Source organism: Pecten maximus, chromosome 12 (assembly GCF_902652985.1).
Source record: "Pecten maximus chromosome 12, xPecMax1.1, whole genome shotgun sequence".
NCBI classification, from domain to species: domain Eukaryota; kingdom Metazoa; phylum Mollusca; class Bivalvia; order Pectinida; family Pectinidae; genus Pecten; species Pecten maximus.
In genome coordinates this window covers 39626566-39651975 of record NC_047026.1, presented here as the reverse complement: position 1 = coordinate 39651975, position 25410 = coordinate 39626566, and the positions used below count along the sequence as shown (strand labels likewise).

The 25410-nt window shown below is 38.0% G+C and overlaps 2 protein-coding genes across 6 annotated transcripts in view; both read left to right on the top strand.

The window, feature by feature from the left end:
- Positions 1–63: 63 nt before the first annotated feature.
- LOC117339962 (centromere protein S-like) lies at positions 64–4301 on the top strand. 2 transcript variants are annotated; one of them, XM_033901685.1, is made up of 4 exons: positions 64–239; positions 1511–1674; positions 2000–2066; positions 2847–4301. In XM_033901685.1, the coding sequence occupies exons 1-4, from the start codon at positions 195–197 to the stop codon at positions 2967–2969; spliced, it is 399 nt and encodes a 132-aa protein (XP_033757576.1). In that variant the 5' UTR covers positions 64–194; the 3' UTR covers positions 2970–4301. The 2 variants fall into 2 exon arrangements, with proteins under 2 accessions (XP_033757576.1, XP_033757575.1); XM_033901684.1 differs by having other exon boundaries at positions 116–239; positions 1496–1674.
- A 6161-nt stretch (positions 4302–10462) lies between these two features.
- LOC117339930 (serine/threonine-protein kinase 10-like) overlaps positions 10463–25410 on the top strand; it is a 103938-nt gene continuing 88990 nt past the window's right edge. For all 4 annotated transcript variants that reach the window (XM_033901643.1, XM_033901645.1, XM_033901647.1 and 1 more), the window contains exons 1-2: positions 10463–10823; positions 20956–21120. In XM_033901643.1, coding sequence (XP_033757534.1) covers positions 10665–10823; positions 20956–21120 — 324 coding nt within the window. In that variant the 5' untranslated portion in view covers positions 10463–10664. The remainder of the gene's footprint in view (positions 10824–20955; positions 21121–25410) is intronic.

The following is a 25410-nucleotide window of genomic DNA, read 5'->3' as shown; positions in this document are numbered from 1 at the left end:
TGGAAACCAGTGATGTTACTCCGTGTTTTCGTGGGAAGATAAGAAATAAGGTGCTGGACCGGGCTAGGGTCGGACTACTATGGAATACGATCGTCGACCACAACGTTTGTACCTTCTCGCTTGAAGAGCTCTAATTAACCGCGGAATCTGAATCATTCTATTCAACAAGTTGAACAACATTTATTTCTAGCGAAATGGCAACAGAAGAAAATGAGTTCGAGGACCTACAGCACAAACAGGTAAGCTAAACTTAATAGATGTTTAGAAAAGTAGAGTCCAGTAGATATAAACACAAGTCACTGGTACTTTGAAATTGCGCGGTCGGTATTCGACTGTTCGACTGGGCTGTGAGGAATCGGGTGAGTGTCCTGTGTGATTTAACACACCCCACAATTCGTTGACTCATATTTTCCATCATTAACGCCTAGCATAACAACATGCAAAATTTAGCTTTGATAGGATTTGCGTATTGCTGAATAGTTTTCATTGGTTATGTGATGCTGCGATGCGGTATACAATCCTAGCAATGGAAGGGAAGTAACTCGTAGTGCTTTACCTGAATACCGCTTTACCTAACGGCATAGTCACAGGTCCTAGCTTCGTCTGTCAATACATCCAATATATAATCATTATATATTGGATGTATTGACAGACGAGGCTAGGACCTGTGGCATAGTCATGATCAATCCACTTCGCTTATGATTATCGCTGGACTCATTAAATGCCGCAGATTAAACTGAATAGATTTTTTTTGCTGAAGTATTAAATACATATATTAACTATTGGCAGAGAAAAATATTTAAGATAAGTGTAACAGGAGAAAGAGAAAATGTAGCAGCCAGACCGGGTTCGAATGCGGGACCCCAAACACTAGCCGGATGATCTACCAACTGAGCTGCCTGGTCGTCGATGATTGACCCAGTCCAGTTCCGCCACATTCGTCCCTCCTTTTTTTCAAGTCTTCGCCCCAAAGACCACAAGTTCGGATATCCCCATGCAAAGCACACTCCCATTGTTTTAAACGAGAGTAGGCAAGCTTGCCAATTATATATAAGTAACAGGAGATTTCAGAAAGAGGAAATGTAGCAGCCAGACTGGGGTTCGAACCTGGGACCCTCCAAACTCTAGACAGACACTTTACCAACTGAGCTACCTGGTCGCAGATGATTAACCCAGCCCAGTTCCGCTTCATAATAATGTTGAGAATCTTGCCTGACTTGGTGAAAGAAGTTGATAATTCTCAAATGTTATTTATGGCACTTTTGTTTCTATCGATATTATGATGACCAAGGTTAATATTGGTTATCTGAGCTCCATAAATCCTCATGTTGATAGAAACTAAGTGCCATAACTGTTTTATTACATTTCAGTGTTAAAATCAGAGCATTTATTCCATAGTCTCGTGTTCTCATATTATCTGTCCCTGTCGACCGACCAGGTAATTTCGAATCTGTTAAGTGATAAACACATAACTACAAACTTTAAAAATATACAGACTTTTATTTTCCAGAGACTGAAGGCATCAATTCATCATACTGTGGTGAGGATTTGTACAGAACTAGTGGAGGAAGACGAGTCTGGGATCTCTATGAACAACTCGGTGAAGGCAGCCATTGCAGAAACAACATGGAGATACATCCAAGACATTACTCAGGATTTAGAAATGTTTGCTAAGTAAGTATTAATATCAGTGACCCCTCTGAAATAATCTTAGTACTAGCTGATGAGTCAATTATTAATCTGCTCTCTGTCCATCTGTAAATGTTTGTTTATAACAATTTTAGTTGAGAAAGGCTTTCAAGTAAACATTAATTAACTCATCATTAATAGATCTCTCAACAGAACACCAGGGCTAGCAAAAATGTACTAAATACATATAAGCAAAAACAGTTTACCGGTAATAGAAGTCAAGTTTTTCTAATAAAAATATATGAAGCACCATGCATCGACAACAAAGATCTTCTTTTCATCATATTTTACTTGTTTACTAATATTTCAGACATGCCAAAAGAAGCACTGTAAATGCTGATGATGTCAAGCTTCTTCTGAGGAAGTGCCCAAAACTGGTAAATAATTTTTTCAATGTTTGATAATCATGTACCATAATTTCCTGCTTAACAAATTTTAGCCCACCATCATATTCAAATTACCCTGTGTCTGTGATTATAATGGATTGCTCATGTGATTGATGATTTTTCTTGTGCTGAAGTTATCAAAATACCATCTCCAGTGCACATGCTTATTTATCTAACGAGTGAGGCAGTATGATGTTCCATACTTGATTGTGTAATTTACCATATAGCTGGTTATTTTTGCGGGTATAAGTTTTGTTAGGTGTCAGACCCTGGCTATTAATAGGACGTTAAACAATATAAACCAAATCAAACATTTGCTATGTGCTTCCAAGACTGTGACGTATATGTTTACTTTTTGTCAGGTTCATGGTTGTTTTATATCAGTTCATTTATTATCAGCAACTGAAGTTGCTAGTGTAATGTATAACTAGATACTGTTGGATGGATACCACCATATACTAGTAGGTAACCTACAATAAGACCATGACTGGTATTGCTGGATAAAATTGTAGATCACTTGATGTTTCCAGTCTTAGGTCATGCGACTTGGGGCCCGAAGGACCAAGGTGAATACTGTGCTATCCCTTGTCGGACATCCACGTCAACAGTTTCTTCAAAAGGAAATTAAAAAGAATTTAAATTATTAATTTGATTTTAAGCATCCACTTGGTGGTAAGGATTCAAATTTGTACAACTGATTTGAAGTTTGACCACTGAAGGATGAGCTTGCTATAATTAGAAAATTTACTGACATTTCTTGTAACCTTTCAGTTGGAGCATATCTCAAGTATCCACCAGACAAATACTGAGAGCCGAGTGAAACAGAAGAAAAAGAGTGTGACCAAGAAGAAAAGTAGTGCTGCTCCAGTAGCGGACTCGGACGAGGAGGACTGAATAATACTGACTCAGGAATGCTCATTAACACATTGAGTCACCTCTTACTCAACTTACAGCTTTGAGTCAACTCAGAGGACCATTGCAGGACTCTTAGTTTACTGATGGAAATATTATATTGAAGAAATTTCTGTTATCTCTGTGAAACATTGAACATTGAGTCAAATCATTGGATGATATTAACTTAAAATATTTTAATTCAATACTGGTTAGTCAACTCAGAGAAACAAGACAAAATGTGAGTTAATTTTGTGAAAATTTAATATTATCTATATAGTTTTGACAAGAATGTATTGAATTAAACCTCTTTCAACCAATTAGAGAAACTTTAACATGCATGCTGCATTAACTTAGATACATTTAAATAACCAATATACAATGTATATATGCCCATGGTCCACATGGTTCTCTGGTCCACTCGGTTCCATGGTCCACTGGGTTCTCTGGTCCACTCGGTTCCATGGTCCACTCGGTTCCATGGTCCACTTGGTTCTCTGGTCCACTCGGTTCCATGGTCCACTCGGTTCCATGGTCCACTCTGCTCCATGGTCCACTCGGTTCCATGGTCCACTTAGTTTTCTGGTCCACTCGGTTCCATGGTCCACTCTGCTCCATGGTCCACTCGGTTCCATGGTCCACTTGGTTCCATGGTCCACTCTGCTCCATGGTCCACTCGGTTCCATGGTCCACTCTGCTCCATGGTCCACTCTGCTCCATGGTCCACTCGGCTCCATGGTCCACTCGGCTCCATGGTCCACTCTGCTCCATGGTCCACTCGGCTCCATGGTCCACTCGGTTCTCTGGTCCACTCGGTTCCATGGTCCACTCGGCTCCATGGTCCACTCGGCTCCATGGTCTACTTGGCTCCATGGTCCACTTGGTTCCATGGTCCACTCGGCTCCATGGTCCACTCGGCTCCATGTCCACTCGGTTTTAACCTTGAATGGGTCCAGGACTTCCTGGTCACCATTATCAATGATAACATTATTGACCAGATCATTGTTCTGGTGGCTTTGTTTCTGATTGAAGCTTCATACACAGTTAAGGTTTGTAAATACCTCAGATGACTTTTAGGAATCAGAGGCCAAGATCTATTATCGTTTAGTAATTATAGAGGGTGTCAAACAATGGCACAAGATTGATGTTAAATTTGTTGTTAAGTTTGTTGTTAAGTTTGTTGCCTTTCTGTGTTACCATTTAATAGATACATTTGTATATATTTTCATGCCCTAATTTCATCAACTTCTATTCACACTTTCTGTGCTAGGTACACAAAATGAACAAAACACACCATGTGAACCTCTACCAAAGGTATTGTTATTGACTATGCATTGTAAAAAACATTATCATTTTGTAAATAAAAATTATACTGTAAATTTCCTTTCCTTTCTTTATTTGTACTACCACTCATAAAAAAGTAATTAAGGAGGTCAATATACCAGTCGATGATAGTTATTACAAGGTTAATATACCAGTCGATGATAGTTATTACAAGGTTAATATACCAGTCAGGTAATGTTTTATACAAGGTTAATATACCAGTCAGGTAATGGTTTATATCAGGTTAATATACCAGTCAGGTCATGGTTTATGTCAGGTTAATATACCAGTCAGGTAATGGTTTATACAAGGTTAATATACCAGTCAGGTAATGGTTTATACAAGGTTAATGTACCAGTCAGGTAATGGTTTATATCAGGTTAATATACCAGTCAGGTAATGGTTTATATCGGGTTAATATACCAGTCAGGCAATGGTTTATATCAGGTTAATATACCAGTCGGATAATGTTTTATACAAGGTTAATATATCAGTCAGGTTATGGTTTATATCAGGTTAATATACCAGTCAGGTAATGGTTTATATCAGGTTAATATACCAGTCAGGTAATGGTTTATATCAGGTTAATATACCAGTCAGGTAATGGTTTATATCGGGTTAATATACCAGTCAGGTAATGGTTTATATCAGGTTAATATACCAGTCAGGTAATGTTTTATACAAGGTTAATATACCAGTCGGGTAATATTTTATATCAGGTTAATATACCAGTCATGTAATGTTTTATACAAGGTTAATATACCAGTCAGATAATGGTTTATATCGGGTTAATATACCAGTCAGATAATGGTTTATATCAGGTTAATATACCAGTCAGGTAATGGTTACTTATTGAGTAAAGTGATCAGTAATGACCAAGATGTGCTGGTAATAGCCCTCGGAAAACTCCGTTAAGGAGTCATAACAGATGAGCTCCAGCGGTCTGAATAGAGACTACGGATGCCCTTCACTGGTGTTTTTCTTTACCTTCAAACTCATCTGCTCAAGAACCTCCTATTTTGTGGTATCCATCCCATTCAAGTAGTATCCACCAAGCAAATACTCGTAAAGTGAGGCTGTACATATCGCTTCTGAGACAATGCTGAGGCAGAATCCTCAGAAATGATGTCCTCCGTCCTCTCATGCTTAAAGCTCTCCTTTGTAGCTAGCCGAGAGAGCGTATCGGCATCAACATGAGACTTCCCTGACCGACAAGGAATGTTGAAGTCATAAGTGTAAAGAACAGCTAGCCAGAGATGACGCACCCAGCGTGGCGCGTGTCAAGTCAGCGGGTTATTTAAACTTCTATTTGGTGGCCCACTTCATTGCAAGAAACTACAACTTATAAGTTAGATAGTTCCGTTCAGATCTTAAAACCCTACAAGAAATAACTAATCTCCAGCTATTTCAGTAACAGGGTGATTAAGCCATGGAATGCTCTTAACAAGTGGTCTCTACAAGTGATAATTGCTTTAAAGACAGACTAAACATGCACTGGATAGGTCATCCACGGAAATTCAAACCATCGTTTTAATGAACACCATCTAAGCATTTCCTTGAACGTAATGTATACAAACTTAACAGTGCTTTTAAAAGTTTGGAGGTATGAATGATACAAGCTAGTGCAATCCCCCTTCGGCATCATGTCAGCTGGCTTATCAAATCTGTGAATAGTTGTCAAAACTATCTTAAGACAGTGTGTTTTTAGAACCTTAATTTGTAGTGCCAATAATATTCAGTACATTGCGCAACCGGAAGGAAGTCGTGTACCGCCACAAGATCATCGCAAAACCCAAAATGCATCACAGAAGTCATTACGACTTAATTTGATGTCAACCAGTGATTTCTTTGATGCTGGTTAAGTTATGTTAAGGGCCAAGCTATCTTCACGAATTCTTTTTATAAACTTTCTGTAGTAACTCTGAAACCGATGAACATCTCCAGGCCTGGATGGTCACGCCAGTTGATGACCTTCTCCGCCTTTACTAGAGCCTGTTTCTATTCCAGCTGACGTCGTTATAAATCCCAAGTACGCCACACGGCGTTGGAACAAAGAACGCTTCTTGAGTGGCAGCTTTGTTCAATGTTCCCATACGCACAGAAGTACAAGCTGAAGGTTCTCCAAATACTCTTCAAATGTGGATGGAAACGTAGATTCGTTCTATAAGTCTTTGGTAGGTGGCCGGTGCTTTGACCTCTCTAGACGACATCTGGGTACGCTCGTAGAATCTACGTGGCCCTAGCGGGAATGCCGTCCTCTCCTTATGGTACCTCCACCTGTAGCCACTCTTAATGTCCAATCCGGAATGGGAATCCAGTCTTAATCTGAGGTAGAGCACACGCATCTTTCATGGTGCTCTGGTAAAGTTGTCGATAATCGGTACACATTCGTAAGGGTCCGTCCTTCTTCCTAGTTAAATCCACAACAGACAACCAGGGTGAACATGATCTTCTAATAACTCTGAATGCAAACAACTGTTGAATATTTTCTCTGACTTCCTGGACCATTCCAGGAGGTATCCTCCGTTGGCTGCTTAAAGGTAGCAATGTCATTAAACCCAATCCAATGAGGAAAAGCAACAGTGTGACCAAGGTCAAGGTCCCCGGCAGGGAATGCATCCGTAAAATATGATAATGCTTCCTTCCCTCTCTTCAGCAGATTATCATCCAGCTCCACACTAAAGATCGTCTTCTCAAGGTAGTTGTCTACATAGACACCCTGCTTCACTTCCTGAGGTATCAGCGGGTGCTGAATTCGTATAGACTATATGTGGCATACTATCCCTCGCGATGGCACAACAGTCTCTGTAGTTACAAGTCCATTTCTACCACGGTGATATTTAAATGTAGCGGGTGCTATATATACATATCATCATGGATGACGGATTAGAGAAGGGCGTGTAGTATCAAGGGACAAGCACTTTTGTCTATCCTGATTGCACGTCTTACTTTCCATGGTTAGGGCAGGGAAATGTAGTTTCGCGCGGCGCAAACTACAAGAAATTTCAACCGAGCGGAGCGTAAAGCACACGGAAATTTCGCGCGCTTAAACTACCGCGAAAGCTTGATCACGTGATTCCTACCGAGCGGAGCGTAAAGCACACGGAAATTTCGCGCGCTTAAACTACCGCGAAAGCTTTATCACGTGATTCCTACCAAGCGGAGCGTAAAGCACATGGAAATTTCGCGCGCTTAAACTACCGCGAAAGCTTGATCACGTGATTCCTACCTGATGACATGATTCCTACCGATGGAGCGTGATGAACGCCGAAATTCGCACGCTTCAAACTACTGAGAAAGTTTTATCAGGTAATTCCAACCAAGTTGAACACGGCTGGCCTTGAAATCACAGGGACATAAGAATCAGTTATAGTACTGTAGCTGGTCCTATATATAGTCTGTGTAGAGCATTTTGATTTTTCTGTGGTTTTTCTTGGTGGGAGGGTAGGACTAGATTAACTTTCCAAAAACCAAAAAAAAGGGAGTCTTGTTTAACGAAATGTAACTAGAACACTGACATATCATAAAGGCACCAATAACTGTTACCATAGTCAAAAAATACCAAATGTCGTTTGTCGAGCTGTATTACAATCAATCTCTGAATATTGCACGTCGCATGTCTATAGCTACACGACATTCAGCATTCAAAAGTTCCCTCGTTGGCTAGAGAAAACATTAAACATCTTGACAATGTTTCATGTAAGTGAAAATGATAAATAAATAACTGATCGTTTGACCTTGAACTTTATCCTAGTGCCCTTGACATTTGGTGTGGTCGATTCGGCCATACTAATCGAGTTTGTAAAACATTTGTAATGGGGTGAGGTTTTAACGGGTTCTAAATTCCACGGGTCGGAGTGAAGAATGCGCTGATGCGAAGGCTCATTTTCAACGTTACACCGATCAGTCTCAGAATTGACCACGCCAATGATAGGGACGGAACTATCAAGTTTGAGGACGATCCTTCTGGTCTTTCTCTGGAAAAGCGAAAAAAAAATGTAAACGTCGTTTATTGTACAACAGTTCGATTCCCTGATGGAAGGTGAAAAGGTATGAAGTCACTTGATGCCCGACCACATGATCTCCAGTTTCCTTCCACAGTAAGATCCCACTTGAGTTCCATCCGGGCTAACAAGATTGGTTAATATAAGTTGATATACGTGAAACTTGTTTCACAATTCATTAACTGTGCCATTTTCAGATTAACGAGTTTTCCATTTCAAAGCATGGTTTCATGTTCTAGGCCTATATCACATTTTACAATATACTGTTTTCGGAGTGTACACTAGATGTTGGTGTTACTGTCACGAACGGTATGACGCCGTACCCTGGACTCGATTCCCCAGATCGGACAAGAAAATTCGTCTAGTCACTGTATTCCTGTTTCCTTAAGCATTTAAACCTCTTGCATTTCCCCCCCAAAAAATAGGAAAAGGGGAAGTACTTTTAGCCAATAACTGTTTAGTTTGCGTTTGTTTGTTTTTATTCTGAAAATAATAGGCTTTACTAGAAAATGCTCATTGAATATTTCTCTTGGTTTCTAAAATCAGTTCAACTTTAAACTTAGACGGAAAACATTCTTTATGTCTTCACAGACAATTTCTAATTCCAAATTAAAACGAAAGAATGGAAATATTACTTTGATTGTAACACAGGAGTTCCTTTCGCTAGAAATACTTATTTTTAACTCGATACTGTATATTGTCTCGCTCTTCTCACACCAACCAGGTACCAATCCCTAATATAGTAAATCAGTCTATTATATCGAATACGTTATCAATTATATTATTAAAACTGATTTAGAAGATTTCCCAGAAATGTGAAGAAAAAAATCTGCTGAATCGGACACCATAAAAATATTTTTTTATTGCATTAAAACGCAGCAATATGCGTATTTAATTTACCGCTTACAGAAAACTACAATAAATAAATCAACTGTACACAATGAGCCGTTTTGTAAACATCACTTTACATTTGTCTTTTTGTCTTGTCGTTGGAGGTCGATGGATGGAGGTCTGGCTAGGGTTGGTGTGACGATGTACAAATATGAAAATAATTAAGTCACAAAACGTTGAATAAAATCAATAATTTTGAATGAATATAAAGCCAGCACTAAATTATATTCTAAGTCCTGTGTCATTCGCAAGAATAATAGTTTGGTTGTAGCATACCAACATATATATTATAATCCACTGGTTGAGTTTATGGAAACTTTTGGGGAAACGGATAGACATAAAGTCGCGATGCTGCATGCATTATACTACGATATAGAGTGAAATAGAACCATACTTAGTAAACCCAAGTCTTTATTTTGACTTTGATTATTGTGGATTCGTTTGAATTGTAACATCACAGGGGTCGAACTAGCGACCTTACGTTTTTTAAGCGGACACCATTTTTCAATATGTCAATTTTTTTTTGTTATTTATCCGGTTATATGGTCTTAACTAATAAATAATAATAATAAAAAAAATGTGCTGTCCTAACATTACAGCAGCATAGTGCTTTTAAACATGAGTTCACGGTAATGTGTAATAATAATGAATGTAAAACTGCTATTTTGCCCATCTAGGTCTCAAGTTTATTTATTACCTCAAGTTATACAACGTATCGGTATAGTAATTAGCACTCATAATAATACATATATTCCAAATAAATCAACAAGTCCATGATGGAAGTCATGGAAAACAATATATGCATGGCGGAACGAATAAACGTGAAGAATATACATTGTATATCTTAGTAAAAAAAATCCGCCATTCTGCGCTTGTTATGCTACCTCATATTTCGCTGTTAAAAAACGATAAACGTATGTGCAAAAACAATGCACCATGTGCATAGGTGACCAATTTCTGTTCCTATGTAGACAAATGGTGCCAATGTGCTCTCTATCCTTACTGTAGAGTTCTGGTACTTACACGGAAGAAGAATGCATAAAAAAATCGGAAAATATGATTTTTTGTAAAAAAAAGATTATGAAACGCATATTTTGATTTTGGTACGTTAGTTAAATAGGCCTATATTTTTGTGTTGCTTTTCATGACACTTGGGTTCTAACAGTTTTCATCTTTTTTTGCATTCAGATAAAAAGTGATGATTAAAGGGGAATAATCCATGAAAAAAATACATAAGCCGGAAGCTTATGATGTCATTTTCATTCAATACGCATGCTCAAAGGGAGTAAATATGGCGACTTTCCGCTTAGATGTTTTGCAGTCTGTCACATCCGTATCACAGAAAAACTGTTTTACAGCAAACCATGCATTGGATTGACTAGTTTGACCGTCAGAATTACAAAATCTTCATAATCTGTATCTCTGAACTAATCCAAATGTGAAAGTACTCGGAAACTAGAAGCCACGTAGCCTAATCGAGATGTCATTTCTTAACAGTTTCCGTAAACTTTTTCGTTTTGGTGGGGAGGACACGAAGAAAAAAGAAGACAACAAAAACATCAAACGGGACATTGATCCTTCGCAGTTTTGGGATGTAATTGGGGAGCTTGGAGATGGAGCCTTTGGGAAAGTTTACAAGGTAAGTCGTTGTTTATCGTATTGACGCATGGTTGGATATCGTACATAAATGACCCATATTTACGTTGACGGAGTTCACTTTCAAGTTGAATGACACCGTGTTAAAAGTTGTATTTTGCCGGAAGGATTAGTAGCAGTAAGGCTACATTATGTCCTACATAACGACATCGCAGTTATCATATAGCTCTTCAAAATGATATGGATGATTTTTTGGAAATGACGAGTTGACACTGCAATGTTATTGGTAGAATCCTTGACATTCACCAATACATGAATGGCAAAACCACGGTATTTAAATCCTGGTTAACGCCCTAATCTTAACGTAACTTAGCCAAATACACATGGGCGTTGTGTTGTTATTTTAATGTGTGATTCACATATATCTCTGTTGTGCAATTTTGTGTATTAATATGTATTATATATGTATAGGTGCATACTATAAGATCTACTGATAGAGGCCGTCAATTTTGACATCATGTTTGTGTACACTTGAGTGATTTAGTTAATGTAGCTGTCACTCATTTGCTAAGTAGGAAGTAAAGGTTTTGACATGCTGAAATACTTAAAATTATATTCCTTAACGTTTTCGTTGTGGAACAAGACATATACCCAAGATTTTTAAAAACAAACATGATAGCTGATCATGAGGTATCATAAAATTTTGGTGGAGCCATAGTGAATTGGTCTCAATTTTGCAGAATCCCAAAATAAAAGCTGTTTTTCTATTCATAATATGAAAGGAAGTTTCTTTCCCAATTCAGCATTGTTATTCCAAAAACAAGATAAACAGACCCTTATCCAAAATTAATGAGTTCCATCCCCCCTTCCCTGTCCCAAATACTTCCCTGGCATCTGCAACATTTTGACCATTCAATGTCTCTCTAACTGGTTTATGAAATAATGATCAGAAATACATGTACACTCTTGTAGTAAAACATGTAGAATATATAGGTGTTCAATGAATTTATTATCAACAGTATGATAAAGATGAGATACTGTATCCTAAAGTAAATATTTACCCTTATATAGTGAAGAATTACTTTGTACATTTTGTTAGTATGTATCAGAGTGGTGCTTGTATATTATATATTCAGATATTATGCAGATATGTTTAATACTACATTTTTTATCTGGTAGAATGATGTTTTAAAGTCCCATAACTATATGTATACAGACTGATGATCATGACTATCCATGCATGCAACTCGGTGAACAAGATGAATCATCTTAAACAGTTAAAAGAGGAAGAACAAGAGATGACAGTGTACATGGAAATTTCCACTTCTGTTTTATAGCTGATTCCTGGACCAAAGTAATAAAACCATGTTATACCATGCGTCCCTTTGTACCATGTGTTTCTTGAATCATGTGTTTCTTGTATCATGTACATGTGTCCCCTTGTGCCATGTGTCCCCTTGTATCGTGTGTCCCCGTGTACCATGTGTCCCCTTGTATCATGTGTCCCCTTGTATCGTGTGTCCCAGTGTACTGTACCATGTGTCTCCTTGTATCATGTGTCCCCTTGTATCATGTGTCCCCTTGTACCATGTGTCCCCGTGTATCATGTGTCCCCGTGTACCATGTGTCCCCGTGTATCATGTGTCCCCTTGTATCATGTGTCCCCTTGTATCATGTGTCCCCTTGTACCATGTGTCCCCTTGTATCGTGTGTCCCCGTGTACCATGTGTCCCCTTGTACCATGTGTCTCCTTGTACCATGTGTCCCCTTGTACCATGTGTCCCCTTGTACCATGTGTCCCCTTGTATCGTGTGTCCCCTTGTATCGTGTGTCCCCTTGTATCGTGTGTCCCCTTGTACCGTGTGTCCCCTTGTACCGTGTGTCTCCTTGTACCATGTATCTCCTTGTACCATGTGTCTCCTTGTACCATGTGTCTCCTTGTACCATGTGTCCCCTTGTGTCATGTGTCCCCTTGTGCCATGTGTCCCCTTGTATCATGTGTCCCCTTGTATCATGTGTCCCCTTGTACCATGTGTGCCCTTGTACCATGTGTCCCCTTGTATCGTGTGTCCCCTTGTACCATGTGTCCCCTTGTACCATGTGTCCCCTTGTATCATGTGTCCCCTTGTACCATGTGTCTCCTTGTACCATGTGTCCCCTTGTACCATGTGTCCCCTTGTACCATGTGTGCCCTTGTACCATGTGTCCCCTTGTATCGTGTGTCCCCTTGTACCATGTGTCCCCTTGTACCATGTGTCCCCTTCTATCATGTGTCCCCTTGTACCATGTGTCCCCTTGTACCATGTGTCCCCTTGTACCATGTGTCCCCTTGTACCATGTGTCCCCTTCTATCATGTGTCCCCTTGTACCATGTGTCCCCTTGTACCATGTGTCCCCTTGTACCATGTGTCCCCTTGTACCATGTGTCCCCTTGTACCATGTGTCCCCTTGTATCGTGTGTCCCCTTGTACCATGTGTCCCCTTGTATCGTGTGTCCCCTTGTACCATGTGTCCCCTTCTATCATGTGTCCCCTTGTACCATGTGTCCCCTTGTACCATGTGTCCCCTTGTATATATGTGTACCATATGCATTCATACGTGTCCCCTTGTACCGTTAATTATGCCGGTTCCATTTCCATGTGTCCCCTTGTACTGTGTACGTGTGTTCCATTGTGTACATGTCGAAAGGTGCACATATATATATGGTACAGGCCTTATGGACCTCTCAAAGCTGGTATAAATATAGTTGTGATGCATGTATGGAGAATTCATCTGTATGATTATGTAACAAATATAAATACTCCCAAGTGTTTGAATTGGTGTAGTAGAAGACAGTGATGTAATTCACTGGAGAGAAAAATGTTACTATTATTAGCCATTAGGTAATTAAAGGACTTATATATCTGTATTGTAAGCTTTACATTATACATATTTATACTGTACAAAAAGGTTTTAACAATGGGTGTGGACATAAATTAATTAAGTAAATGCTTTTGTTGCATTTTGCCAGTGATATATAGAAATTTATCAAACTTATAAAACTTATATTTTCACTGCAGCGATTAGCAGTGAAAATATAAGATTTTGCAGTGAAAAGATAGATTTTCATTTTTGATCAATCGGAGCGAACCATTGTATTCACCTCATTGAAACTTGCCGATTTTTTCAATTGAAGCGATGATAGATAAATTGGTTATTTGCTAGTTTTTGACAAATACTCACTTGACGTTAGCTAGCTATATATATATATTTATAGTTATGCACAGGTTCTCCAATAACGACAGAAAACACTTAATGGTGTTGATCAGTCCTTTCAAAATGGCACCGTCAAGTTGACGTGGAGTAATGTCTCAAAGAGATGACATCATGAATTATGCTACTGATTCCCGTACCTTTTGACACTATTAATTTTTCGATGTTTTTTAATTTTGTTTTTAAGTATATAAAATGCAACAAAAAGAAAATTGAATGGTTCCCGTTCAATATAACATATATTTCACTCATGAATGTGAAAGAATATTTCAATATTTTTCACTTGTGCTTCGCACTCGTAAAAATATCAATATTCTGTCATACTCGTAAAATGTATGTTTTTTATATTCAACGGGAAATCATTCAATATCCTCTATATATTTCTACCACAATACGCTGTGTTATTCCACTTTCAGTTATTGTATAATTGTGCCGACTGTTGGATATCTATGTTATATTGCATTAGTGGAATATAACCTTTTGCTCTTTTGATTGATAAAGAATTCGAACTTTGACCCAAACTGCAATTGTCATTAACATTGATCATCAATGATCGAATAACGTCACATCACTGAGTCCCGGTCGTCATTTGTAAACATTATTTTGCATATGCGAAATTGGACTTGGCCACGTTCCCATTTGATTAAAGTCAACATCATTGTGGTAGAAACAGGTCACACGACTCTTGATTTTTGGGTATGGAATTTATATCACACTCATAAGTTATTTTTTAAAAGTTGCAAAAGACACTCGCTAGAGCTTGTGTATATTATATATACATTATATATCCAACAACCACTCGTTGTGTAACCTCTATAATTTTATATACAATATATTGGTTGTATGTTGTTATGCGCCTGGCTCCAGTTTCATCAATTTTCCTTAACTTAAAAGGAAACTTCGGATCTTAAGTTTTTCCATAGGAAAGTATTACAAAAGGTAAGGAAACTCCCCTGAAGATTTTAATCTTGAATCCAATTATTTATTTCCTGTTGAAAATTTTAAGTTAATTAAAATATAAGGTAAGAAACATTGCTGAAACCAGGGCCATGTCAATTTGTACATTATGTAACGTAACAGTCACAAGGTTTAAAAATCTGACTTGCTTTGTGTAATTTTACTTCAGTTACTAGCTATATACAGTGGAACTTCGTTAACTCGAACTCGGATAACTCGAATACCCCGCTTAACTCGGAAGTACCTCGTCGGTCCCGGCCGAATTCTCTCTTTATCTTAGTAAAGAAAACTCGGAAAACTCGAACTCGGAAAACTCGAAGAACTCGGATAATACGAAGTGAAAATTTGGTCCCAACAATAAAAATCCTATTTGAAATGATCGAATAACTCGAAGTATAATTTTCGTCGATCGGTGGTAAACGCCGACATTTTTTAAGAGCTAAATTCCGTTTGTAATACTGAACATATCGGCACTACTAACCTACATGCTATTATAAGTGTTTCATAAATTCATAAAAGAAATTGTCGGTTGAATCTTATCACAACATGTCTTGGTGATAAAAAGTACTGCTTTACTTACATCAAGTAATTTCCTAAGGCGGTCGCCGATATTAGTACACATGATAGTCAACAACTCATCTACCCGTTCGCTCAAGCGGAACTAATCTCTGACACACCGGTAGATCTACCCGGCTGATGTTTTTACAGGTGTAGAAATGAAACAGTCACCGGCGCCTATTAAATCTTTAAACTGCTGAAACTATAGCGTAATTACTGCCAAGGTGTTCAGAGTACAACTGTAACGGTCAGTGCTGTCTATTAAATCGGATAAAACGCCAGCTCAGTTACAGTAACATTTTATACGCACATGCGCAGCCTAACTTCCGGTGCTAATACACATGGAAATGGCGTGGTTATCAATAAAAAGTAAGTAGGCCGATCAAACAGTATTTTATATGTTCAATAAAAGGTAATGGTTCTGTTACGTTTTGCATGCAATCTGTGTTAAACTCAAACGGTTACCGGGTATTTGATTTGACATGAATAACTTGTTATTTTGTCGAATTCCGTTTTATCGTTTACCTTTTTGCAAACATGACTTGGACATCAGATCGTTCTTGAAGTGACTAAGTGAAAGAAACTTTATCGTGACTGTATATCGGCAAAACTACACCAAATTACAAGTAACATAACGAAACATTACATATATATTTACTTGTATTGACCAGTCTTCACACTAAACTGATGAGCGACAGAGCGAAGTTATAATGATTATATAATGTTGACAAATATTGACCAAACGTTTCACCAAAATTGATAACTCGCTTAATTCGAACACTCGGATAACTCGAAGTTTTTTCGTGGTCCCGTCGACTTCGAGTTAACGAAGTTCCACTGTATATACTTTGCTTAATTTTAACATTAAATTTAAAATGATGATTTGGGTAGAAATATGTGTTGAAGAAATAAAATAAGAAAATAACATTGATGTTCACTGGAGGAATTATGATTATACCATACATGAGGATACAAACACCTTAACTTAGCAAATGCATATGTATTTAATAAATACTAAAAACATGAAGAGTTGAAAAAGTAACTTAGTCAGTTTTTGGGTCCATTTCCAACTATCAAATATATCCCTTGTTGATGATTTATAAATATGTTTTTGAGGCTCTACTTCAAGAAATAAAACCTGAAACTTTTGAATCATTTATCATCATGCCTTTAATTGTTCCATTTCACTGAAAATACTCCCAAAATATATTGCCTCTTTAATGTATAATTATGTAATTTTCTACATCGACGTGATCAGATTTTATTTGATCCTGTCTTACTTGTGTGTTTTATACTTGTAGTGGGCTATAATTATCAGCTATCTCATATCTGTGTATAGGTATACGTACATGTATTTTGTATCTTAGGAGTCTTGCCTGGAGTTGCACAAGTTATTAAAAGGTCATGTGATCAGAGGTCAAAGTCAAGGACTATCAATTATATCATATTAAACATCCCTGTGTCTTTTCTGGCTCAGGCAGTTTCCTCATCTCAGAGTGTATAATATCAATTATTTTGTGAGAATTTCAAAGATTTCCTATCATAATCTATAAATGTTGGCTTAAAAAAAACCATTGTAATTGATTGACTTTTATGTTGGGACCATCTGATATCACAGGAAGGGACTCCTCCATTAATCTGTAGTCATAACGAGGATGTGATTAATTATGTGTTCAGTAATACACAGGGTAAAATGCCTGAAGCGTAAATGTTCCATATATATATACAAAATACATATATAATATGTCTTACTTGTTTGTGGTCTTAAGTTTGTGTAATGTCGTATCATGTTGGTTAGAGATATATAAAGAGTCGAAAGTTTAAATAAATTGGTTAGAGATATACATGTATAAAAAATATACATTTGAAATGTACATGGTTATAATTAATGTCTTAAAACATGTTGTTTGGACAAACTATATATATATGAATAATATATGTAGTCAATTAAAATCACATACATACATTTATATTGTCAGGTTTACGCATATTTGAGGACCATATCCATGCATGAAGACCACATTATAGATTTGATATATTATAATAGTTGTTTTAGACTATAATTTAAAACTCCTGACACAGAAATATTCCTGATTTCTGTCCGGTATGTGTACATCATGAGGTATATATATTGGCTTCCTTATCTTGAGGTACAGGTGATAGTATTCTCTGGTTACTTTGTCGGATGATAAAATTATTGTTCAGAAAAGTATTGAGACCTGTATGTACACAGTACACATGTACACCTTTGGAATTTATGGCATAGTTCAGACAGAGTTTACAAGTAAAAGTTTGAGAAGTACATTATTGTAGTAGGTAATGTTTGGCCGAGACTGCCTTGATTGTTGATGTTTCAACCTTTCATGATGTTGTGTATAAAACTGATAGAAATTGATCAACGAATGTCAAAACAAAATTGTGTGTGATGATAAATAAATGCTGTCACGCCTTATTTCATCATAACAGGATTTTTTAGCTGACCTTTGACTTTTACATATTTTATTGGTTAGTGTAAAAAGGCGTTCTAGATCTCTCATCACAGCATTTCATGTTACTAACATATTACCCTATAGCCTTGCTTATGTAATGATGTAATGTTTATTTTAGTCATGTTTCAGACACACAGTCGTATTTAAATTCTGGTTAGTAAAGTTGATTTATTTAAGCTACACATATATATGTATAAGGTGTTTTGAAATTCAGTAGCTTCAGCATTGATCTATCATCATATTGCTGAATACAAACGTAGACTTGCAGATTTTAACTTTAAAATGATCATACATGATTTAGTTTTTGTCTCACCTGCGACAAAGTCATGAAGCAAGCTTAAGGCTGGTGTTACTCTTCCGGCATTCGTCAACATTTCACTTCAAAGTTTTGAATTTAGATCCGTTTCTCAAACATATAAAATATAAGTCCACCTTTTTCCATTTATAGTAAGATATGACAGTGGACATCAACACAGCCTTTGTGTACAGAATAGTCATCCATAATTTATGGTCCAGTGACTATGAATATAAGATTTATCAGTAAAAAATTTCCGAGACAAGTTTCTTCTAACGAAAGTTGTCAAATATATCTAATCATGATACAGATTAATCAATATATGGATAGAAAAAGTAGTAAACTGTGTACAATTTAAAAACTTAATTACGTAGGGAAAATCACGATGTGGTTTATAAAAAATCATGATGGACATTGCGCGTGGATTAATCAATCTAGGAATAAAAAATAATCATATCATGCCAATTCAAATGAGGTTTTAAAGTAATTCTTAAACATTCAGCAGAACTTTAATGCAACCACAGCCTTTTTAAAGTAAATAAAAAATCCTTAAAATGACATGTGATATTTACCAATAAAACATCTAGAATGTACTTTGAAAAAATGTCTTATTTCCTGCCATTTTATATTGATATACTACCTGCTTTTCTCCTGTATTTCAATCCCCCATACACAGTACTTATGATGGAGTGGCCTTTAATTAGCACTTTGACTAATTAAAGAATAAACCAGCTATTTTACTTTTCTTGACCAGCATAAATCAAATTTCGCCCAAAATACTATACAATATCATAATTGTGAAAATTAAAAAGTTTACTGTGAAGATACCAGCTCTACCATGCCAATTTAAATTGCCATGGTTATATGCCTTTATAGTGTACGTTTACAATACTAGCTAGTGTATGTTGTAAAATTCCTTACAGTGTATGTTGTAAAATTCCGGTTACATGTTTCTAAGGTATGTGTTATATATCAGCACTTTGTATGTAGATTTCTTTGGAAGAGAAATTGACTTGTAAAGTTATGTACAAGTATGCATATATATATTACCATCTACTGCCTGCTGTACTAAAGTGCACCATTTCCGGAAAGTATGTGTGTGATTATAAACAAAATTTGGAATCTTGAGAAATAATTATCATCAGAAGATGTTAGGGCTGAGGCTACAGCACTTCTATTCATCAGCTTGTCAGCAGATCATGAGCAGGAAGTTCACTTCATATTTAGTGCTATGTATACGTACTTAAAAGTGAAGATGTTCATATGCTTTTAAAAACTGCTGGAGAAAAAACATGCCATTTGATGCATTGTCAGAAGTTTAAGTTTGATATTTGGAACATATTTATGACTCATTTCTATTTACTATAGGTTGTATGTGTATATATATCCTGTTAATTAATGACAATTATACTGCAGACCCGACCTTAATGAGAAGTTGTTCTGCAGATAAAAAAGTTTGTTGACTTTGTGCATTGTGTATGATCTTGTACAGCTAGTATTGATGATGTATATATATAGCATTCATAATTTCTTCTTGTAGTCGCCTTTGGTCCGTCCATCGTCTGTTTGTTAACAATTTTTTACTTCTTCTCAGAAACCCCTGAACCAATTTTAATGAAATTTCGAAAGAAACCTTCCATGGCCAAAGGTCAACCAAAATTGTGAATTATATGGTCCCCACGTGCACCCTCCAGGGGATTGAGGGGCAGGGCGAAAGTGGTCAAATTGCCTGAAATTTCAAAAATCTTCTTCTCAAAACCTGAATAATGAAGAATCAATACTATTCATAGATGGAAGGGTGCTTTACCAAAATTGTGATTTCATGACCCTGGGGTCTCACGTTTGCCCCTGGGGAGGAGGTTTACTTTATTTTATATATATATAATTAATACATGGAAATTACAATTTTGACTATCATTTGTTTGATTTCTATTGGAAGTCATTCTAATAAACTTGGTTCAAAATAGCAGGTATGGATGACAATTTGATGCTATGCATATGTTGGCCCTGACTGGTCCCCTAGACTAATGGGTGGGGCCAAAAAGGATCAAATTAACGGAATTATTTCATAACTTAGTAACCGTTAAGGCCCATGGGCCTCTTGTTTATATTTTCTTTCACAAGGAATTCATTTTACATTGTATGCTAAGTGTTGTCTTATTACATACAACTAAAAGGTGATACAGCGATCACTATATCTGTAACAATTATACTAGCTCTGTTATTACAGGCCCAAATTACAGTCATCACCAACACACTACGAAAGATACCATTATATTTGTGATTTTTTTGTTAATGAAAAAAAAAGCTGTTTCTTGCCTGCTAGCTATGTGGAGATAACACTTTGTTACTTGGTTAAAGGTCAGGGTTGTCAGGACACAACTAATGGTCAAGGACACAAATAAAGGTCAAGGACACAAATAACGGTCAGGGACATAACTGAAGGTTAAGGACACAATTTTCTAAATATTGTATGTTTAGGTGCTGTGATTCAACACCTATAGCCAACCTTGCTGAAGATCAAATCATTCAGAACTCCTCATTTTTTTCTACCATTCATAATTAAAAGATAGTCAATTATCCAGTTGACTCATTATAATTTGTACTTTTCTATTTTTACGCAGGCACTACATAAAGAGACAGGACAGTATGCAGCACTGAAGCAGGTGGAGATTAAAAGTGAAGAGGACCTCGAAGACTTTGCTGTCGAAATTGACATTCTTTCCGAATGTCGGCACCAAAATGTGGTGTCACTATATGAAGCGTTTTACTGGGATTCCACTTTATGGGTAATTCATATATCATCATTACATAGTAACTTTCCATTAAAGAAATAAGCCTATGCCCAGTAATTAAACTAACCATGCTTATTGCAGCTCAATAGATATACATGCTATGTTCACTGCAATAAGCCAACTGATGAGCTTATTACAGGATAGATACGGTAATATTTCAAACTTCATTCAGCATACAGTTTCTCTACAACTATGGGATGATTGTTATCTATTGGTAGCTCGACTGTCTTTTAGACCAATCATGTCCAAAATGTCCTGCCTAACTGAAATAACATAGCAATAATCATGATGTGATCAATTTCAAAGATGACCATAAATAATGATTGGTCACACATAAGTGGTTGAATCAACATTATATTGGCTGTACATTTAAGATGGCCACAACCTGGAGACATGTTAATGTGTCCGGTATAGACATTTACCTGGCCACTGATCCTACAGTTAATGTGTCCGGTATAGACATTTACCTGGCCACTGATCCTACAGTTAATGTGTCCGGTATAGACATTTACCTGGCCACTGATCCTACAGTTAATGTGTCCGGTATAGACATTTACCTGGCCACTGATCCTAGATGTTAATGTGTCCGGTATAGACATTTACCTGGCCACTGATCCTAGATGTTAATGTGTCCGGTATAGACATTTACCTGGCCACTGATCCTACAGTTAATGTGTCCGGTATAGACATTTACCTGGCCACTGATCCTACAGTTAATGTGTCCGGTATAGACATTTACCTGGCCACTGATCCTAGATGTTAATGTGTCCGGTATAGACATTTACCTGGCCACTGATCCTACAGTTAATGTGTCCGGTATAGACATTTACCTGGCCACTGATCCTACAGTTAATGTGTCCGGTATAGACATTTACCTGGCCACTGATCCTAGATGTTAATGTGTCCGGTATAGACATTTACCTGGCCACTGATCCTACAGTTAATGTGTCCGGTATAGACATTTACCTGGCCACTGATCCTAGATGTTAATGTGTCCGGTATAGACATTTACCTGGTCACTGATCCTACAGTTAATGTGTCCGGTATAGACATTTACCTGGCCACTGATCCTACAGTTAATGTGTCCGGTATAGACATTTACCTGGCCACTGATCCTAGATGTTAATGTGTCCGGTATAGACATTTACCTGGCCACTGATCCTACAGTTAATGTGTCCGGTATAGACATTTACCTGGCCACTGATCCTAGATGTTAATGTTTCCGGTATAGACATTTACCTGGCCACTGATCCTACAGTTAATGTGTCCGGTATAGACATTTACCTGGCCACTGATCCTACAGTTAATGTGTCCGGTATAGACATTTACCTGGCCACTGATCCTAGATGTTAATGTGTCCGGTATAGACATTTACCTGGCCACTGATCCTACAGTTAATGTGTCCGGTATAGACATTTACCTGGCACTGATCCTACAGTTAATGTGTCCGGTATAGACATTTACCTGGCCACTGATCCTACAGTTAATGTGTCCGGTATAGACATTTACCTGGCCACTGATCCTACAGTTAATGTGTCCGGTATAGACATTTACCTGGCCACTGATCCTACAGTTAATGTGTCCGGTATAGACATTTACCTGGCCACTGATCCTACAGTTAATGTGTCCGGTATAGACATTTACCTGGCCACTGATCCTACAGTTAATGTGTCCGGTATAGACATTTACCTGGCCACTGATCCTACAGTTAATGTGTCCGGTATAGACATTTACCTGGCCACTGATCCTACAGTTAATGTGTCCGGTATAGACATTTACCTGGCCACTGATCCTACAGTTAATGTGTCCGGTATAGACATTTACCTGGCCACTGATCCTACAGTTAATGTGTCCGGTATAGACATTTACCTGGCCACTGATCCTAGATGTTAATGTGTCCGGTATAGACATTTACCTGGCCACTGATCCTACAGTTAATGTGTCCGGTATAGACATTTACCTGGCCACTGATCCTAGATGTTAATGTGTCCGGTATAGACATTTACCTGGCCACTGATCCTACAGTTAATGTGTCCGGTATAGACATTTACCTGGCCACTGATCCTACAGTTAATGTGTCCGGTATAGACATTTACCTGGCCTCTGATCCTAGATGTTAATGTGTCCGGTATAGACATTTACCTGGCCACTGATCCTACAGTTAATGTGTCCGGTATAGACATTTACCTGGCCACTGATCCTAGATGTTAATGTGTCCGGTATAGACATTTACCTGGCCACTGATCCTACAGTTAATGTGTCCGGTATAGACATTTACCTGGCCACTGATCCTACAGTTAATGTGTCCGGTATAGACATTTACCTGGCCACTGATCCTACAGTTAATGTGTCCGGTATAGACATTTACCTGGCCACTGATCCTACAGTTAATGTGTCCGGTATAGACATTTACCTGGCCACTGATCCTACAGTTAATGTGTCCGGTATAGACATTTACCTGGCCACTGATCCTACAGTTAATGTGTCCGGTATAGACATTTACCTGGCCACTGATCCTAGATGTTAATGTGTCCGGTATAGACATTTACCTGGCCACTGATCCTACAGTTAATGTGTCCGGTATAGACATTTACCTGGCCACTGATCCTAGATGTTAATGTGTCCGGTATAGACATTTACCTGGCCACTGATCCTACAGTTAATGTGTCCGGTATAGACATTTACCTGGCCACTGATCCTACAGTTAATGTGTCCGGTATAGACATTTACCTGGCCACTGATCCTACAGTTAATGTGTCCGGTATAGACATTTACCTGGCCACTGATCCTAGATGTTAATGTGTCCGGTATAGACATTTACCTGGCCACTGATCCTACAGTTAATGTGTCCGGTATAGACATTTACCTGGCCACTGATCCTACAGTTAATGTGTCCGGTATAGACATTTACCTGGCCACTGATCCTAGATGTTAATGTGTCCGGTATAGACATTTACCTGGCCACTGATCCTAGATGTTAATGTGTCCGGTATAGACATTTACCTGGCCACTGATCCTACAGTTAATGTGTCCGGTATAGACATTTACCTGGCCACTGATCCTACAGTTAATGTGTCCGGTATAGACATTTACCTGGCCACTGATCCTACAGTTAATGTGTCCGGTATAGACATTTACCTGGCCACTGATCCTATAGTTAATGTGTCCGGTATAGACATTTACCTGGCCACTGATCCTATAGTTAATGTGTCCGGTATAGACATTTACCTGGCCACTGATCCTAGATGTTAATGTGTCCGGTATAGACATTTACCTGGCCACTGATCCTAGATGTTAATGTGTCCGGTATAGACATTTACCTGGCCACTGATCCTACAGTTAATGTGTCCGGTATAGACATTTACCTGGCCACTGATCCTAGATGTTAATGTGTCCGGTATAGACATTTACCTGGCCACTGATCCTAGATGTTAATGTGTCCGGTATAGACATTTACCTGGCCACTGATCCTAGATGTTAATGTGTCCGGTATAGACATTTACCTGGCCACTGATCCTAGATGTTAATGTGTCCGGTATAGACATTTACCTGGCCACTGATCCTACAGTTAATGTGTCCGGTATAGACATTTACCTGGTCACTGATCCTATAGTTAATGTGTCCGGTATAGACATTTACCTGGCCACTGATCCTAGATGTTAATGTGTCCAGGTATAGACATTTACCTGGCCACTGATCCTAGATGTTAATGTGTCCGGTATAGACATTTACCTGGCCACTGATCCTACAGTTAATGTGTCCGGTATAGACATTTACCTGGCCACTGATCCTAGATGTTAATGTGTCCGGTATAGACATTTACCTGGCCACTGATCCTAGATGTTAATGTGTCCGGTATAGACATTTACCTGGCCACTGATCCTACAGTTAATGTGTCCGGTATAGACATTTACCTGGCCACTGATCCTAGATGTTAATGTGTCCGGTATAGACATTTACCTGGCCACTGATCCTAGATGTTAATGTGTCCGGTATAGACATTTACCTGGCCACTGATCCTAGATGTTAATGTGTCCGGTATAGACATTTACCTGGCCACTGATCCTACAGTTAATGTGTCCGGTATAGACATTTACCTGGCCACTGATCCTAGATGTTAATGTGTCCGGTATAGACATTTACCTGGCCACTGATCCTACAGTTAATGTGTCCGGTATAGACATTTACCTGGCCACTGATCCTAGATGTTAATGTTTCTGGTATAGACATTTACCTGGTCACTGATCCTACAGTTAATGTGTCCGGTATAGACATTTACCTGGC